At 36.6% G+C, this 16,016-nt stretch overlaps 1 protein-coding gene across 1 annotated transcript in view; it reads right to left on the bottom strand.

Annotated features, from left to right (window-relative positions):
• Window positions 1–794: 794 nt before the first annotated feature.
• Window positions 795–16,016, bottom strand: part of LOC139136011 (uncharacterized) — a 28,642-nt gene continuing 13,420 nt past the window's right edge. The window contains exons 7-15 of the mRNA XM_070703831.1: window positions 15,604–15,787; window positions 14,480–14,694; window positions 13,763–13,970; window positions 6,722–6,933; window positions 4,612–4,795; window positions 3,759–3,935; window positions 3,305–3,368; window positions 2,857–2,921; window positions 795–1,806 (exon numbers count right to left, since the gene is read on the bottom strand). Coding sequence (XP_070559932.1) covers window positions 1,589–1,806; window positions 2,857–2,921; window positions 3,305–3,368; window positions 3,759–3,935; window positions 4,612–4,795; window positions 6,722–6,933; window positions 13,763–13,970; window positions 14,480–14,694; window positions 15,604–15,787 — 1,527 coding nt within the window. The 3' untranslated portion in view covers window positions 795–1,588. The remainder of the gene's footprint in view (window positions 1,807–2,856; window positions 2,922–3,304; window positions 3,369–3,758; window positions 3,936–4,611; window positions 4,796–6,721; window positions 6,934–13,762; window positions 13,971–14,479; window positions 14,695–15,603; window positions 15,788–16,016) is intronic.

Raw genomic sequence — 16,016 nt, 5'->3', positions numbered from 1 at the left:
CTAATATGTACCATATTGTTTCAGTTTTTTGCAAATGTAATTGAGGTCTCAGACCAGAAGATGCCCTTTCCACATGTTCCATAATACTCTATATTCCAGCTTTTCTAACTATTGGCTAAGCTTGGACCTACCTCGATTCGATACATCGGCAAGGTCCACTCATCATGGGCCATCTTGTGACAATATTTTGTAGTTATAGACGCTTTCCACGTGTCTGTTTATTATCATTCCAGTGAACTCAAGATGCTAACTTATGAATATTTAAATATTCTCTATTGTGTTGGTTATAACAAGTAGCTGACTTCGTTAACCAACGGCGGACAGCTGCTTTGTCGAAAACAGTACTGGTAACATACTATCGGTACACTTCTTCCATGTGAAAACATATTGTGTGAATGCACAATTATCAGAGACTTACATGGTAAATGTCTAATATTAAAAATAAGCAGCATGGTTCAAACAATAGGCACGAGACTTTACTGGTACGTTTTATTCCATTGCCTAGGGCAAGGTTAATACGCATTTACACCAAACTATTCCAGTATTATTAAGAAAATCGCAGTTTACAAGTGTCATCTCTTGCAATTTCAGATTTTAGTATGAGAGCCTTTGCCATCCTTTTGTTGCTATTTACCGTTCAATAAATAATAGCATATCCTTTGAAAACAACTACATGTTCTTGTAAAGGAAGAAATCTTGGTTATATTTCAAATGAAGTTTTCCGCTGCATCGGCACACCAGCTGCCATCTCTCGAGATTCCTTCTCAAAAATTAAGAAAACTTGCCACAGAAATAGAGTAATAGAAAGATTTTATTTGTTTTTCGAAACTGAACAAAGCAATGACAGTGACAGTGATCTTGACAGGAACACATCGGAGCCAAAGATTACGGATAAATGTTCTTTTTCACTCGGTTTTTTTTCTCAGCATAAAGTTTACATGCATGTACCGGTACTACGGTAGCCATTGCAATCATTGAAAATTCAATTTACAGTAGACTGCGCTTCGGGGACAGAATTTATGACTCTCAAATCTTGGAAATATTCTCGTAACAATTCTGGGGCTCATTTATAGCTTACGGAGTGATTAAAGTTTTCTCCGAATTAGTTTTATAAAAATCGGAAATTCTTTTCTCCCACACAGAGATAACACAGGCCATTTTGAATTTCAAATATCGATAAATATTGGGTGATTTGTTTCTCTAGTAGCAAAATTAGCCCAGTGATCTCTAATTTTTATTCTTGATTTTGACAGTGAGAAGTTGAAGTTTGCTTGAAGAAAGTTTGAGAGAGTTTAAGCCGTTCATATTCGAGACACGAAGTACTTTTATATCGGCCTTTAAGATGACAAGCAAACTAGTGCTTGTCTGAACATAATTGTAAAAAAAACACACATTAAAGTATCTTGACAAAGTCATCAAAAATGGTTCTAGTAATGGAGCGTGGGTAGATGTCCATGGAATTTTAATCATTTTCTAAGGGTTGGTGATATGAATCTTTTTGAGTATGAATGGGGTGTTTAGTTTGACAGAAACGAAAAGAATAAGCCGGCAATATAAGCAAACACTATCTTACTAGCTTTCATCATATTTAACATGATATTGTCGCATTCACTTGTACCAAATCAGATGATTTTTCAAAAACTTTGTCAGGAGATCCGTTACAGAACCAACGAGACAGAGAAACCGAATAGTAATTGAAATTAACAAGGTCCGTCTCAAGATAAGACTTTCCGTCATCTGACACAAAGAGGGCGCTGTTTGGCTCATCACCAAGTGTGATGACATCAGCCACATCGGTTCCAATATCTGCGGTGTGAGAAAATTGATATGGTAAGAAAAAGTTAACATCATCCAATCATTTTATGCATGTTCGCTAAAGCATGCATCTGAAGAATTTGTCCACCTACAAATATTGCAGCCCTTGTTTGTTTACAAATAAACCAACAGACATACACCATCAAATAAGTACAATATATATTAGGCCTATAGCCCAAACATGGGACTATGTGCCCGAGGGTAGGTGACTATTTGCCCGACGTAAGGAGGGCAAATGGTCTCTGCCCCGAGGGTACATAGTCCCTTGTTTGGGCTATAATATTTCTATTACATGCCTCTCTTACTACTCAGTTTGCACCAAAATATTTACGTTTATTGGCAAATTATAGTCAAATGCTTTATTTTCATTTAAGACGAAAACGGTTAAAAATAGAACGATTTTCATCATCGAATGGCGCATTGATATTTTCAAACTACTGTTATGCGGTTTGTCAATATTTTTATGCGAAATTTTCCAAACCGGATTTTTTGTGCAAACATGAAATTTCAAGACTTTTACATCCAAAAGTTTTCAAGAAGAAAATAGTTCCGGTTCACTTTCAGTCCAGTGATGACTATGCGGCCCGCGACGTCATCGGTGAGTTACCATTGAATCCTATGGAGCGCGCGACGTTCGATATACGAGTCATGTAATAAAAGTAACTTTTGCACGCCCCACGATCCCTACCTCCCTCTATCCATCGCATCCATATGTAGTACATACCTATCTAATCCACCCCTCCATCGACCCACACACCCCCACCTACCCCTACACCCACCCGTCCATCCATCCATCCATCCATCCACCCATCCATCCATGCATACATACTTCCATACATGCATACATACATAGATAAATACTACATACGTATGTATGTACGTACCTACCTAGACATACATACATACATACATACATACATACAAACATACATACATACATACATACACACACACACACACACACACACACACATACATACATACATACATACATACATACATACATACATACATACATACATACATATTGTCTCGTCTTACCAGCCCATAAAACAGATGTTGGTGTCCAGTTCTGGTAGAAACACTGGTGTTTTGCATCTTGTGTGCTAAGAGAGAGAGAGAGAGAGAGAGAGAGAGAGAGAGAGAGAGAGAGAGAGAGAGAGAGAGAGATGCTTTTTATCATTCTATAATATGCATAATGCAATTTCCTAGCGAGAACACTTCAAAGTCGTACAGGAGACTGCAATAGAGAGTGACTCGCGTACTCGCGATTGGCCTGTACTTGATTGTATAACTAATACTCCATTCCTCCTTAAAGCAAAACTACACACATCTTATGTGATTTCCAATTCTCCCCATAGACGTATCATCAGTTGAATTTGCCTGGGTATATGCAAGCTTGGTATGAGCATGCTGAGCATTGTATAGGCTGGATGACAAGAGTACGTTACAGAACACTGAAGGATGTATACATCTTGGATGATCTAACCTTGAAAGTATCGGCCCGCAGATAACTCTGTCCCCGTTTATAACGTCAACTATATGGCTGTTGTCTGTTTATCAAATTAGAGTAACGCATCGTTAAAAGAAACATTACCATAGTTGATTAGAATACTTATATAGGTACACAATCTTTCAATTATTCGTAATTGTGAGCGGAGGACACTACGTCTAGCTGAATGTGTATAGCGAAAATCATTAAGAAATCCTTAATGGGTGGATGGAAATTCTAGATATAGACTGTGGTATTAAGTCAAAATTGATTAAACGTGTCGTACAGTTCATACTAAATGACTATAAAACATACATTCAAATCACTGACGGCGTTTTTTTTAACTTATAACAAAATCTGTAAGTGATCATCTGGTACGTCACTTTAAAACATTAATGAACGTAATATTGAGAAAACACAATATTTAAGGAGCAGAACAAAATATACTTACTGGAATGAAGACATTTACTATCTTGAATGGATTTAAGGCATGCCTCTTGATGTGACGGGGAGATACATTGACACACATCATCGTCACAGCATGGACAGTCAGACTCTGTCGTATCGTCGATACACTGACAATCGTTTCCTGCATTCCTACGCCAACTTGGCCCAATTGCTAGATCGTCTGCATGAACGAGAGAATTATTTGATTTGAGATTAATGTCCCTCTTGTAATGTTGTATCGTAAATACCAACGGACTAAACTTCTTGTCGTAAGTACATGTTCTACCGATGGACAGGGACGCGTTTTGTTTAGGTTGACGATGTCACTTTAGGGACTGGTCAGTTTCTTCAGCCGAAGGGGGTCACCCTTGACTTTGGTGATGGGTCACCATTTTTTTGAAATGCTAAATCAGAACACAGGCTCATACTTGCTTAAAATACATCGTACCAGCCACGAATTCCATCATTGAGTTAGAGTTTTCGACTTTAACAAAAAGGTGAAATAATATATATATATATTTTCACCTTTTTATTTTACCATAGTCCTTTTGGGTCACCTGTTTTCGAAAGTTGGAAAAGGGATCAGCTACTTTATGATTGTAGCAAAAATATCCACTCCTCCCCCGGCTGGAGAAAATGACCAGTCCCTTGCCGGGAGAAAACTTATCAAGGGATCCCAATTCCAACGTTTTTTGTGTTGAGATGACTGCTTTAACAACTAAACTACATGGCTTATCCGCATAACCGGGAAATGATGATGTTCAAAATGGAGAACTGATATGGAAATAGGGTTTCCAGATGATGTCGTGAAATCGGGTTTTCGTAACTGATCTTCCTTTGTGTCCATGTTTACTCACTCTGCCCTCTCTCACATATAAATGAAATCTTTTCAGAACAGTCTGTCCCGTTGCTAGGTGTCAAAACGCTGCCTGTTGTTGATATTTGAACACAATGTGGCCCTTCTTCTGACAGTGTAATTGGTGGTAACCATGAAGATTTCGATGAAAAGAAACTTCCGTCTGTCCACTGTAAATTAAGTCCCTGCCAATTAATGAGAAAAAAACAATGCTAAATGCAGAGTCCACAGCAAGAAAAATTTCAACGACAGTTATTTTATGTCGCAAAATATGTCTAGTTTAATACTACGGTAGATTCAAATTATCATGTCGTAGCCGATAGTTTTACTTAAGGTGGTAACTATCCGGAACGCTCTGTTCGATTTACTGGTCTAACATTGCAAAACTATGATCTAAATATTCCTTGGCCAAAGTGAAATATTCTATTACTCAATGCTTATATTGGTCTCCACTTTGCCACAGGAATTCATAAGCTTTATGCTTTGCCTTCATGATCACAGACTTTCGACGAATATTTTGCATGAAAGAATTTACATGTCGTGAGTCGGCAAATCTAGATGTAACACAATTGGAACTAATTTGGAAGAATAGGATATTATAGTAATGTTGGTTTACTCAGCAAACTTACGTTCATCAACTTTTCTTTTATTTGCATTTTATATGTTTTTATGGGTAGTGTTGTATTATTGCAACTTTCACCCAAAGGGCACCTAACACCTTTGATAGTCTGAACAAGAGATCATATTCTCCCAAACTAGATATCTATCAACTTCATAGTATGACATTTTGATCTTTAACTAAGAAGCCTGGAAGACGATTCAGGTTAAAATTATTAAGTCAGTATTGCCTTATCCAAAGAAGTTTAAATCAGTTTAACAACCATTTGACCACATATGCAGGAACAAGCGAGGTCTTTACAAAAGACAATGCGATTTTGTAATCGGTGACTTTAAGCTAATTAACTTCGATATATTGGCATGGTCTCATTTAAGACGACCTTTTCAGTTAACTGCTAATTTATGCAAAACAGACAATTTGAAAATCCATGCGTTATTACTTTCCTCAAGAAAATGCATTGAAAGGAACTTCAGCAATGAACCATTACAGGGAGTGATAATATAGCTCATTTTCTCAAACCAAAATAACTTAGCCTGTAGCGTCTTATTTTAAAGAGAAATTTAAAGTTTTTATTCCTATTTCTTCATAGAAGTGTTCAGTTTTGCTCAACGTTAATAAAAGTTCTCAGACTTTACAAAGTGTCAAGTCTTTTAAGAAAATGAACACAAATATGAACAGATTTGAATAATTCTTTTACGGCAAAATGTATCTCAAAACCTATTCAACTACACCGACATCCTTGGCAATATTGTCACCAGGTGCCTTATCAACAGATAGGACCTTAGGGGGCAGTCGTCAATATTGCCAAATCACTTGGCATGGAAATTGCTTGGCTTTAAACAATTGCTGTGGACACTATAGAAATAAAGGGCGATTTGTGGGCAAGGGCGAGAGGAAAGCCAAAAATTAATTTGGCTTTCCTCGAGCCCGCGCCCACAAATAAACGTTAATGGTCAGAGCGGAGTCTGTTATTTCCATTATATTATCAGCGAACCCAAGAAAACCGTCAAAATTTCCGAAAATTTCAGGAGCGAACGACAACTGGGCCCCAGAAACTGAGAAATACGCGACGCACTGTCACGCGCGCTGTAAAAAATTGGCAAATCCGGAGATGTTTTCAGAAAAAAGTATCTCAACTTGACTTACAAGTGCTCCATTTTATTTTGTGATTGATTATGATTAACGTTTGAGCTGTAAAATTACGATACTTTGAGTTGTTAATCTTATTATTCATATTCACGGGCATGTAAACAGACCATTACTGTGTATTTGTGGTCAGTCACGTGGTTCAGCTCGACCAATCAAAATGCGACGGGCAGGACATGGTAATATAATGTTCTATATATATGAGATAACGGTAAAGAATGACAAAAATAACGTTATCATACGTGATTTGAAACGTCTTCTCATTGTAGAAGGAGTATTTATGTAACGCAGAATGGCGATATTTTGACCCCATAATTGGTACAAACTAAAGACTAGGTCAACATACCCTACGATTGCATAATCCAATCCAATAGGACTCTCCGATGGCAAGCAAGGCAGCTAACATGTGGTGCTCTTCTTCAGTATTTATCGATACAAGGTGTCCGTCACTTTCATGACAGAAGGTCATTGAATCTGTGAAATTCAGCACTAGACCATCTACGTCACTGACATAATAGCATGTCTGTAGATGAGGTGTCCATCCCGCTGGGCAAACAACTGATAAACAAATTGGAAAATATTGTATCAAATATAGCTTGAACCTTTTGAGTTTTGTGTGGGTTATCACAGACATGGTTTATGTTCCGTAACACGCACGGTTGTAAAATTGAAACCACGGACGTCAAATGTGAGGTACATTATTATATTGCTATTAATTGCCGATACACTGCATTGTAGCTGATCTGACGCTGACAGAATAGTATGAGGTTAGGGACTGGTCAGTTTCTTCATCCTGGGGGAGGGGGGCGGTGGATTCATGGGGGGGGGGTCACCCTGTTTTTGACTTTGGTGATAGGGGGGTCACCATGTTTTTGAAATGCCCAATAGGGGGGGGGGGGGTTCAGTGTGTTTTTGAATTTTGACACAGGCTCATCATTGCCTAAAATGCTAGTGTCAGCCACAAATTTCACCCTTTGGGCGCGTAACTTTAATAATCAGTCATATTTTTCAGCACGCCCAACTTTAACAATCAAGCATACATACATCAGAGATATCTGTATGTTCAATATTTTTCAGCGTGCTCTTCAAGCTCATTACTTTAATATATCAGACATTTTTAGCATGCCCTTCAGGTGCATGACTTTAATATACAAGGCATATATATCAGAGATATCAGGATGTTTCATATTTTTTCGGCGCGCCCTTCGGGCGCCATACTTTAATAAATCAGAGATATCTTGATGTTTGCTAAGTGAAAGTGTACCATTATGAAATCTGCATTTCATATGAAAAGGATGACAAATTCCTGATACTTTTCTGTTCTCTCTATGAGAATTCAGTATGAGAAAGCAACATGCACAAATATTTCACAATATATAGGCCTATTTGATACAGTGACTTATTTTAGAGATAGAAAAATGACAAGATATCTTTCCCTCTCATTGATGCAATTATTTTCCTTTGTGTCACAGGTTTTCTGTAGAAAGATGCTTTTTTATGAACAAAATAACAGTTAAAAAAGAGCAGTTTTTGTCATTATTAGCTGTGCTTTTATGGTTTCAATGTTACAAGAAAAGGTCCTCTCAGACACTGTACACATCAGATTTGGCTAAAAAAGCTCTCTATTGCTCCTCAGGAGATTTATTGGATGGTTGGCAAGTCTTAACACCCATCAAAGTTTTTGATTCACTGCTTTTTCCTCTTTGATATTAATGATTGACATCCATTTCTGTACAACAGTTCAGGACATCTGGTTAAAGAGCATAGAAAGTGTGAAATACATTCACAGCTCATTCAAAATACAGCTCATTCAAAATCCCCTCCCCCCAGGCCGAAGAAACTGACCAGTCCCTTCGCGGAGGGCGATGCGCGGCGCCAATGTCCTCGTGCATCCTTTGCGGTATTTTCGTAATAACCTTATTATTATACATTTTACATTCCTGATCGGGGCATCAAAATGTCGGAGTAGTGACCGTTTTCGTGCAATGTCAACAATTTTTCATCCGATTTTATCGCGCCAGTGTGGAGCTACTTCGGACGCGCTTCTGCAAGTTTTGGAGTGTGTGCACACATACGTACGTACAGAGCGCGCGCGAGACTTGTTCTGGCACTCGTCCTTGAAACCGTTCTACAGTGGACGCGCAGATACAGCTGCAGGGAATGGGGCGCCTTGAAACCGTACGTGTTACGGAACGGGCGTTCCGTACGGCTTTTTTAGCGCACGCTGAATTCTATTGTTCTCGATGGTAGATGTATAATAATGTAAGTGAGTTTGCTTGGAATACCAGTATCAGTCCAACCAGGGTATAGCAACACCAGCGGGTCTGGAGACTTGGACTTGAATAGGTCATAATCGAGTTTGTTAAATCAACAAGTCACTCTCAGTCTCTGGTTGTACATTGACTCCTTTTATTTCTAAAACATCTTTGTATTTACGCTTTGAATATGTTTTCTTTCATTTGTTTAGTGCCCTGAAGAAGAACCCCCGTGTGGGTTCGAAACGTCGGCTTTAGAAATAAAAGGAGTCAATGTACAACCAGAGACTGAGAGTGACTTGTTGATTTAACAAACTTAATAATGTAGGTTATCTATGGCTGTACTTATCCTGTCTTCATTTACATAAATCCATGCTGTCAGTACCAGAACAATGTAGGTTATCTATGGCTGTACTTATCCTGTCTTCATTTACATAAGTCCATGCTATTAGTACCAGAACAATGTAGGTTATCTATGGCTGTACTTATCCTGTCTTCATTTACATAAGTCCATGCTATTAGTACCAGAACAATGTACGTTATCTATGGCTGTACTTATCCTGTCTTCATTTACATAAATCCATGCTATCAGTACAAGAAAATATCTCAAGATTGCTATAATTGAAGTACCAAAGTTCAATTTCATTTTTTGATTTTTCCCCTTTTCATTTACAGAAAGAAAATATTTTCTCCTGCATATGCTCCTGGAAATCTTTCATAAACAAGTGTGACTGAGCTTGGAATATTGCCCATATCCAGCGTTTAACCTATTTATTGAAAATTAAAATTAGTATGCTTCAAAATTTTTATTTTCATATCAGTGTAATAAACGAATATTTTCAATTTTTCATTTATCGGACAAAATTTTGAATAAACCGGTTTGTTGTGTAGTTTTACCGGACAGTCATGTAAATGTTAACAAACCTTTCCGTACAGAAAATAATATTTCAAATGGATAAAATAGGTTAAAATTTATTTTCATAAGACATTTCATTTTTTCATTTTTTAATTTATTGAAAAAATAAGCCTCTCACCCTGAAAAATACTGGATTTTAAAAAAATCAAAATATTTAACCCTACAAACAACAGAAAAAAAAACAAAAACAAATGACAACTTAATTTTAATAATTGGCGCACATTCAATCGAAACCAAAAAGTAAATAGTAAACCATTTATAATCCACTTTGAAACGAATCCTCATCGTCTTTCGACCATTTAAAAGAAAACAAACAAAGAAAACCAAAAAAACAAAACCAAAAAACAAAAAAAACTTAAGTGTTTAACTTCACTCTTTTCATTATAATAATGAAAAGGGTGAAGTTACACCCTTTATTACGTTTTTCGCACTGTCAGAAATAAATTGGGGATTCATTTCAAATAGGGAAGTTAAGGGACATAAATTCCATTCGTGTGTATTTCCCTGTAAAATATTAAAATGGACATAAATTCCATTCGTGTGTATTTCCCTGTAAAATATTAAAATGGACATAAATTCCATTCGTGTGTATTTCCCTGTAAAATATTAAAATGGACATAAATTCCATTCGTGTGTATTTCCCTGTAAAATATTAAAATGGACATGCCTTGCAAAAAGAAAAATAACGACCTGTTTTGGTTGTAATAGAAGCAAATGTAAGGATTTAATTATTCAAGTATTTTTGACAATTACGAGGTTATTTTGAGATAAAATAAAAATGAAAACAAGAAACTTCTCCATAAAAAATCATTATGTGATTTCAAATTTATGTAATAAAGTAAATTTCTGTTGAAAGCTGATTTCGGTTTTTACTGAGAATTACATTTCGGAATCCGAATGTGATAAAGTAGATTGATCTGATTTTGTTTGATAATAATAAAACAGCGAGCACTCACGGCCAGCCCTTGTTATCAGGTTTTATCAAATTGAAAGTATACATAAACTATACGTAATATGATTAGTAGCTGATGGAGTGAATGTAAAAAACCAGGCTCATTTTAATCCAGGTTCTTTGACGTTAAAGTAAGTTGTATGATATAGTGTTACACTTTCTCTGCAACTTTACAAACAGATGCTGGGAGCAATCGCCATGACAAAGAATAAAAGATTAGAAGTTAGCGAAATGGAAATGATCGTCCTTTGGTGAGTATGTTTTGCCCTCCTTCGTTGACGGTATTACGTAAGTATTAGGTATTACGCCTATGGTTTTATGTGAAAATTTCCTATGGACAATTACCTCACAGTATTGCAGATATAACAAGAAGACACAGCTCAAACTTGGGTTGATCTTGTTAAGTTCAACGTAATAATACCGTCAACGAAGGAAGACACTTGCATCAAGAGTAATAATACCATTGAAAAATCTTAAACCGCGAGAAAGCTTTCTTTATCACAGTCAGGGAAAGCCAAAAGATCATAGTAAATTTTTACCAAGGCTGTTTTAACGCTTTTGAAAGCTATCTTCTCATTGCTATGGACTGACAAGTGTAATAACTAATGGATTATGTGATGGGGAACAAACTTTGATGACTTTTATTCTAAAATGTGCGAAATCTTACAGGAAGATGACCAATTTCTATCTTTGTAATGAATGGAATATTTTTAACATCTTAACTGACCCATTCTTAGGCTTCGTAGAAAGATCTCACGTCAGCTGATTATGTCGGTGTGTTTATGTGACTATGGCAACAGTTCCGGATGCAATAAGTCGAGTCTTCACATTTTTTACATTGATGGAAAAACTCACGGCATCGAGCTTTTTTGATAAGAACATAAACCTAAGATCAACAGTAAATTGTAAATCGACATAATAAATGAGATATGACACATTAATGTAGTTCAGACTCAGAACCTGTGGTATTAAATAAACAACCACACAAGATGTCGGCACTCAAACCTCACTTGCACGGGCGCTAAGTAACATCTCTGCAGTGTTACAATTTGACACATATTGACTTTCAACAAGCAATTTCTGGGAGCATTGTTCTATTTTACTCCCTACACTAGATATTCAGTTCTATGTTAACTATCAAAAAATACATTAGTTATAGGCCCCTTTTCAATTTGACTCTATTTCGATTCACAAATTATTACAGTTGATAAATACTGTGTTTTCTCTTCGTAGGCACATTGGAAAATATCTATCATGATAGTTCAAAGTCCAAGATGTGTTTCAGTTTCTTGATTAAGTACTTACTTTTCACTTACCACATTCAGAAAATCAATAAAGACAATTTATTTTAAATTTTCGTAAAAATTTCAATCATAAGCCATGCTTTCATCCTTTGCATACTGATATTATCATTGCTTTGTACTAGATGTAGACTTACTGCTTGCTTCGTTTTTTTCTTCTGTAAATCTGTGGAGGCACTTTTTGTCGCGTCGTCATGCCTCTTTTTGATTTGATTTATCACTTATATATGATATAAAATGCTGCGCAATATCATTTTCCTGAGCAAGGTGATGGTAGATATTAATATGTTTTCTCAAACCCTTCATAGAGGTGCTGCTAAACACAAATCACCTGCATCAGACGGAAACACCGTGCAAGATGAAGTAAGTGAAAGCTATATCTGATACACTGACTTCAACCACAATGCCAAAAATTTCAAAAGAGCGCTGCAGACACAAAAGTGTCTGCCGGACAAGTCGAAAAAGCTGTTGCATTGGTCCATTTGTCATTTATTTGGTTAAAAACTATCTAATTTTCCAATTACTTTGTTTAACATTGTCCGATTTATCAGTAAACAAAAAAGCTCAGAATGAAAATATAAATTTATAACTGAGGTAAAAATTAAGAGCGAAACAAGTCTAATTCTTTTAAAGGGGAAGTATTGCCATGGATTCACAACATGCACATTAAACTCCTGAGGGCACTGCTATTGCGGTCTTCACAAGGAAATCGCCGCCACCATCATCAGCAGCAGCGACTCCGTTACTGTGAATTTAGCTATTTCCCTGCACTTTATAATGTAAAACCCTAAATAACCTACTGTATGAAATTCTGTTACTGTACACCTGGTAAAATACAGCCATCGTCATTTGATTTGTCTGAATACGTTCGCGTTACCACCACACACAAAAACCGATACCCTGCTAGGGTGTTGAGGTGTACGATAATATTCATAGTCGTAAACAAACCCAACTGAACTAGAAACTTTAAGCCAACTGCACCGCAAGGTTAGCCATTGCCCCGGGGTCATTACAAACAAAGTTCCTCACTGTTCACTGACACGTTGGCATAATCTGCCCAAATTTACCGATTTTAGTTGCTTCGTACTGCTGTGATTCAGAAGAAAACACGTGATTCCAATTTGCATCACGTGATCCTATATGTAGATCAAAACAGAAACGGTAAACCCATTATTACTTTTGTTATGTCGAAAGGCATTACTCAAATTTTAGACACTAACTGAAGCGTGATATGGAAATCTCACCATAAGAAATAAGCTTAAACTTAGTAGTGTAATCAATACGGCAAGCAAAGTTATAGGAACACAGCAAATTCCCTTATCAGTTTTATATCACAATTCCATGAACAGAAAAACATGTTCAATTCTTAATGATAGCACACATCCACTTTAGGCCTATAGATTGTTTCAGAAACTTCCATCTGGGCGCAGATATCGAGTGCCTAGAGTTAGAAGAAATGTTTACAAACATTCTTTCATACCGTCAGCAATATCTATTTTAAACAACACAGAATGAGTTGAACTCAATTAGTAATTTTAACCACTTTTTTTGTTTAAATCACTTTCATGTGCTGTTGATCAGCAGTGTCTTTGTAATTGTGTTTTTGTGTGCCATCTAACTTAATGTATTTCATTTTATTGTGTGCATTTTACTGCGAGTGATAGGAAGACGATTTTCCATTTTTTTGAACAATAATGTTATTCTTATTCTAATTCTAATTCTAATTCTTCCCACGTAAAAAAAAAACAAAGGATGACGTACCCTGTCTTTTCCATGAACTTTTCTATGAATTGTCAAAGTATTCGACAAGGCACATTAAAGCAGATCTGTTAATAATAAGGTATGCAAAACAAAGGATGACGTACCCTGTCTTTTCCATGAACTTTTCTATGAACTGTCAAAGTATTCGACAAGGCACATTAAAGCAGATCTGTTAATAATAAGGTATGCTTCCTATACTTGCTCGTTTTATATTTGCAGACATATCCTCCAAGTTTGCTGCAGTCATTGTCATACCACGTTGCCTGTATAACAGGTGTTACAGTCGGAGTAATGTCGGCAAAGGCATTCACTGAATATGCACCGCAAGTGATGTGTTGTGGTATGTCAGGGTCCGCCATTTTGTTGAAATCGAAAGAAGACTTGTCAACCCAGAATGCTTCTCCATGCGTCTGAAAAGTGATCACAAGGATACTTCAATCTCTTAATTCATATTGAGCAAATTCAAAATGTACCGTGGCCGATAACGACACTCCCTCTTCAGATTACAATTTTCTTGTTCCAAACAGCACTAAAGAGAGAAGGAAATTACACACAATGTGAAGAGCGCAAGTCCAAACAGAACAAAGAAATTGAAGAGGGGTGGTGTCGTTTTCGATCACGGTATTGATGTGATTTTGCAGTTTAACGAGAGTTTAAGAAATGTGAACTCAAACAGTATAGTCAGCAATCTTTTTACGCGTTTGTTGAATCCATGAGAACATTCCGCAAAACCTCAATAAATTTGGTTTGTTGTAAAACTTCAGTCGCTAAATTGATAATATAAAACACAGGGGAGAAATACGTGGGTTTCGAAAAGGCGTTAAAGGTGAGCTACTGACAATTAAACATAGATGACACAGAAGGGCAAAACTTGGCAATTGCTGAAAATTTGTCTCAAAATAACATATGAAGTGTATACCTGAACATTAGCCAAGCCAATCCATGCAAACCAAGATGGAATGTATAAGTCTCGCAGATTATCGTAGATAAAGAGATTTTCTTTCTCTGAGTGAATGGAAACCAAATGAGCTCCGTATTTTCGACAAGTTGCTGCAGCAGTCGACTGATTTACCATATCTTCACCGAATAAATAGCAAAAACCTTGGCGATACAGCCAATCGGTAGCACATGGCACTGGTGAAAATGACAAATATATTTTCACACGCAAGTTAGCTCAAAAAGACGCTGAATATGTTTTATTTTCTGTGTACAGACCCTTAAGTAAACAAGTTTGGTGTATGGCCGATTCACTAGCTTCAGAAATATTTGCTAGTAAAATTAGAAAACTGGCGTACGGCCTCTGACAAATATTAGCCATCTTACATAATTTTGCCTTTGGTACCTGAATATGGAGTTTTATGCATGAACTTTGACACGGATTTTATGCATGAACTTTAACCATGGATTTTTATACACGAAAAATCACTAATCTTAACACATTATTAGTCATTCACTCACCATCAACTAATTTATTAGGTGTAATGGACGACCCGCTCTATCAGCGGTTAAAACGTAACAAATGACGTATATTAGCGGATGAATGTATTTCCACACGTCTACTGATCTGGTCTAGTATTACCAAGCCACGCTACGAACAACACTGGGAGCTATCTGTAGAAATCTCAATGACGTATAATGGTGTATATAGTGGAACAATCGGAGAAAATTCGAGGGTTTTTGAATTAAAGGTACAAGAAGAAAAAAACCCCGAGAACTATTGATGTCACCATGATGGAGTGCCATAATAGAGAGTTTAGTTGAACTTATGAAGTTTGTTCTGTGCATACATGACAACGTCATGCAACGAAACACCAATGAATGTAATGTTTTATACTTATTGTAAGACTCCTGGAACTAGAACTAGACGCAAGCATTTGCCGTCTATGATGATGTAACGCATGAAAATGTGTTCATCCTTTCATCCATATTTGAATCAATTGCACACCCGTGGATATCACGTAAGCAGCAGTACAAGAAATAAACATTTTCATACTACATAACGCAAAAAAAACCAAAAAAAAAAACAAAAACGTATATACTCACACTTCATCTCATAGTCAAAAGTCATGGTCTTGACATCCGAATACGTCTTATTGCTACCGTTATGATCACTATAAGCTATCTGAACAGCCCCTACATAACCATAGGACTCGCCCGACTTTAATTTGATGTCATCCACAAGATTAAGATAGATTTCGCATTTGTAATCCAAGTTCAAGGTGCCAACCTAGCAAAGGGAGAATATCAAATATTATGTATGGCTTCCTTCTGTTTTACATCTGTATTTCTTTATCTGACTCTGTGTCTTCTTGTAACCAAACCATACGTATTTCGTAAAAGTCCTTGGGGAAAATGATATTATGATGATTATTGTTGACTTAGTCGTTGTTGTTGTTGTTGTTATTGGTGGTGTAGCAATATCATCATATTGAGGTGTAAGCATTGTATTACCGTTT

The sequence above is a fragment of the Ptychodera flava genome, chromosome 6 (genome assembly GCF_041260155.1).
Source record: "Ptychodera flava strain L36383 chromosome 6, AS_Pfla_20210202, whole genome shotgun sequence".
NCBI classification, from domain to species: domain Eukaryota; kingdom Metazoa; phylum Hemichordata; class Enteropneusta; family Ptychoderidae; genus Ptychodera; species Ptychodera flava.
Note: the sequence above shows the minus strand (reverse complement) of the source record. Positions and strands in the feature narration are given on the sequence as shown.